This window comes from Asparagus officinalis, chromosome 9 (assembly GCF_001876935.1).
Source record: "Asparagus officinalis chromosome 9, Aspof.V1, whole genome shotgun sequence".
Taxonomy (NCBI): domain Eukaryota; kingdom Viridiplantae; phylum Streptophyta; class Magnoliopsida; order Asparagales; family Asparagaceae; genus Asparagus; species Asparagus officinalis.
The window spans coordinates 58036366-58039934 of NC_033802.1; the positions used below are offsets into that span (position 1 = coordinate 58036366).

The following is a 3569-nucleotide window of genomic DNA, read 5'->3' on the forward strand; positions in this document are numbered from 1 at the left end:
TATTTGAGGGGGAAGATTTGGTTAAGCGCATGAAAGAGAATAGATGAAGGCAAGCTGTGTTCAGAAATAGGATGAAATTACATGAGTTGTTGCTTGAAGCCTACTTGAACGCAATGATTCAACGTATGGGTTTAGGAAAAGGATGAAGGCTGATAATATTTTCCCAAACAAGAAGCTAGCTGAACTACTAGCAGCTGTGGATGAATTTAGGAGGAGGGAGAGGGGGGAGGTTGAAGAGGACGAGTAGGAGGAGGAAGAGGATGATGAGGATGAGGGAGAGGGGGAGGTTGAAGAGGATGAGGAGGAGGAGGGAGAGGGAGGAGGAGGGAGAGGGAGAGGAGGAGGAGAGGGTTAGGAGCATGATGGAGTTTTAATGAGGGAGTTTTATGCAAGAAATCCTGTCAGCACTGGTCGGAACAGTAACTCCGGCCAAATTTAAAGTGTATTTGACGCCGGAATCGACAAAAATATACCAATCTGATAAAACTAAAAAAAAATATATACCAACATGTCACCAAACCTCTATAAAATATACCAATCTGGACATTTTGCCAAATATATTGGTTTCAGGGTTAAAATACATAACAGTCCTTACATTAAACCTCGGACTCAATTATTTAGCTGCTGTTGACTTCCCTCTAGCTCTTATTCTAATAATTTCACCGATCCAAACTTTTCCAATTTTGGCTTTCTCCTCTCAAATTTTCACAATTCCCCAATACGTTTGACCGAATTACCCACTTTCTACCTATTTATCGTGTCCATCAAAATCGCGTCGTCTCAGACGTGTTCAAGTTCCTTAAAATTAATCACTTTTTCATGATCAAGATGTCCTCTTTTTGAGTTGGGTATCTGCAACTTGAGATTTGAGCGTTGGATTTTTGTTTTTTTGTTTGGTAGCTTGAGAGAATGGAGAGCAGTGGGAGAAGGGTTCTGTTGACTGTGAGTGGAGACGAGATCTCGAGAGGGATTGCTTATCATTTGGCCAAGAGTGGCTGCAGGTAATAATCGTATATATTTATATATGTATATTTTTCTGTTAATTATTATTTTGTTGATGAATGGTGGTGCTATTGTTGTTGCTGTTGAGTTCACGGATCATTTTCTTTTGGGTTTGATTTTAGTTTATTTGTAGTTTAGAGTTGTATCATCTTTTTCTTTCTTTACCAATTCAATGAATTAATTTGCTTGGAATGAGGCTCCTTTTGTGCTTATTTCTTATTGTTTACGTGTCCTATATAAATCTCTGAAGATCCTATCTTTTTTGCTGTTTTACTCTACTTATGTTGATGGATGGTAGTGATATCTTTGTTGCTTTTGAATTCATGTATTATTCCGTGTTTGGTTTGGTTTGGTTTTAATCCCTGGCAACATATTCTTCTTCTTTACCAATTCGATGGATTATTTGCTTGATGGAACTTCTTTTAAGATTATTTGTTCTATTCTGTAATTATACCTTCTCTATAATTTGTTCCTGAGGCATGTTCCTTTCCTTCAATCAATTGGTTAAATCTCATATATCTATTACCTTAGATTTTAAGTTTCTTATGATTTCTCTTTTAATTTATATTTTAAGATTTCTTCTTTGATTTTGTAATTAGGTTAGTTCTAGCGGGTGATGAAAGTTGTCTCCGAAGCATGGCCGAGGAGATTATGGGTTCTTTGAAGGGAATTAATCGGGTTGAAGTGGTTGGATTGAATATGGAAGAAGATAAGGAGGCAACATTCGATGGGGTTGTGGACATTGCATGGAAGCTCTTAGGATCATTGGATGCTTTTGTCAATTGTTATGTTTATGAAGGTAAAGAAGCAATATGATTATCTTTTACTCTTATTCATCGGTTAGAATTTTGTAATAATTGATATTTTCTTTATGTAAGTCAATGTTGTGTGTTGATCCGATGTTAATCTGCATCTTAATTTTAATTACCGACTACTTGCTTCTGCATCTAAGGTTCTGTTATGATATGATTGTGAATCCATATTATAGAAGTTGGCATAGTTTGCTCTATGAATTATCATCAATGTTACAGTTATTAGTCGACTATCCATTAGTTTAAACTTTCTATGGGAACAGCCTATGTTGATTTAAATATTTTACTTTATTGTCCAATGGGTTATCTCTGTGTTGTTAGTTGTCACTGTTGTATATAATCTACATATTTGATATCATCACATATAGTTGAGTTCACAATTTCTCGAAGATGTCCTTTTTTTGCTCCGCAACCACTTTTTCTATAACTTTTTTCTCAAGGAATAGTTGTGTCATGTGTGTCCCTTCGAGGATTAATACTAGTTTCCTGTTTGGTGGAGCTTCCCATGACCAGAATCCAAAGTACCTTTTGGTCTATATACTTCACTTGCTTGTAGTTTCTATCATTTCTTTTTTCTGGAGAATTACCATAGTACTTTAACATCCAACTTATAGTCCATGACTTGTCCTTTACAATATGTAATGATGGATATCTTGCTCATTATCATTGGAAATGAAACAATCCTTCACTCTAGTAATGAATAGTGATATTTGCTATGGCGGTATATGAAATCATGTAATGATATTCATCTATATCTTTATGTGTATTTTAGGGGGAAAATGGGGATCATGATTCATCTCTGTAATTTGAGGTGGATTTATGATGAGAGGACAACTCAGACGACATACACTGTTGAGTATAGGTTTTGTATTTGAAGATTATCAAAAACTTGCAGTACAAGCATAGACCTCAAATTGTATTCAACTAGTTAGATATATTTCAATTTTCATTTTAGATTTTTTTCGCCATCTATTTCTTGAGGCTTGGGAGTTGGGAATTTATTTTGAGGATGGAATAGATTTTTGAGAACATCCAGCTTGATTTATTTGGGCATGTGGTTGTACGTGTTTTCTTACAGAAAAGGGATCAATGCACTTATTTACTAATTTATAGCTTAATTTATAGCTGCATATCCTCCTCTCCTTTTTACTCTTAGCTCTGGTCTTACTATTTCTACACCCTCAATGTTAATTGCATCTTGCTCATACAAGAGTACGAATTGAATGTTCATATGAAGGAGGTAGAGGTGATAACAATATCAAAATTTTATCTTTTCATCGATCATCTCCTCTATTGGTAATTGTTGTCTTGTTACTTTATTCGAGACATACAAATGATCATTGAAGAGACGAACCTTCTTTCATTGGGTGTTAAGAGTTTATTACCTTAAATATAAATGATCCATCAATCATCTTGCTAGTGTAGTGGCTCTCCGCTCAGCGCACAACATTCTCATTATTTTCTTACTGAGAATATAATATTTGACCTCATTTCCTTAAAAAAAAGATGAATCATGGTAACTAACAACCTTCAAACCAACTGTCCAACTATCATCTAACCAAGATACCAATTTCTTCGTCTCCTTGTAAAGGCCTGAGCCTTGTTGAATCAATGGATATTGATCAGTGACTTGCTAGGGATTTTAGTTGTCTCTCGATTCATATTTGTTTACCTTAATGTTTTGCAGTTGAAACTTTTGCAGACTTTACCTCAGCATGCCCAAGAACAAAGCTGAAACATTGATAGCACTTATAG

General features: G+C 35.3%; 1 protein-coding gene across 1 annotated transcript in view; it reads left to right on the plus strand.

The window, feature by feature from the left end:
• LOC109824391 (carbonyl reductase [NADPH] 2) overlaps window positions 631-3569 on the plus strand; it is a 14914-nt gene continuing 11975 nt past the window's right edge. Inside the window, exons 1-2 of the mRNA XM_020390981.1 lie at window positions 631-1001; window positions 1602-1801. Coding sequence (XP_020246570.1) covers window positions 910-1001; window positions 1602-1801 — 292 coding nt within the window. The 5' untranslated portion in view covers window positions 631-909. The remainder of the gene's footprint in view (window positions 1002-1601; window positions 1802-3569) is intronic.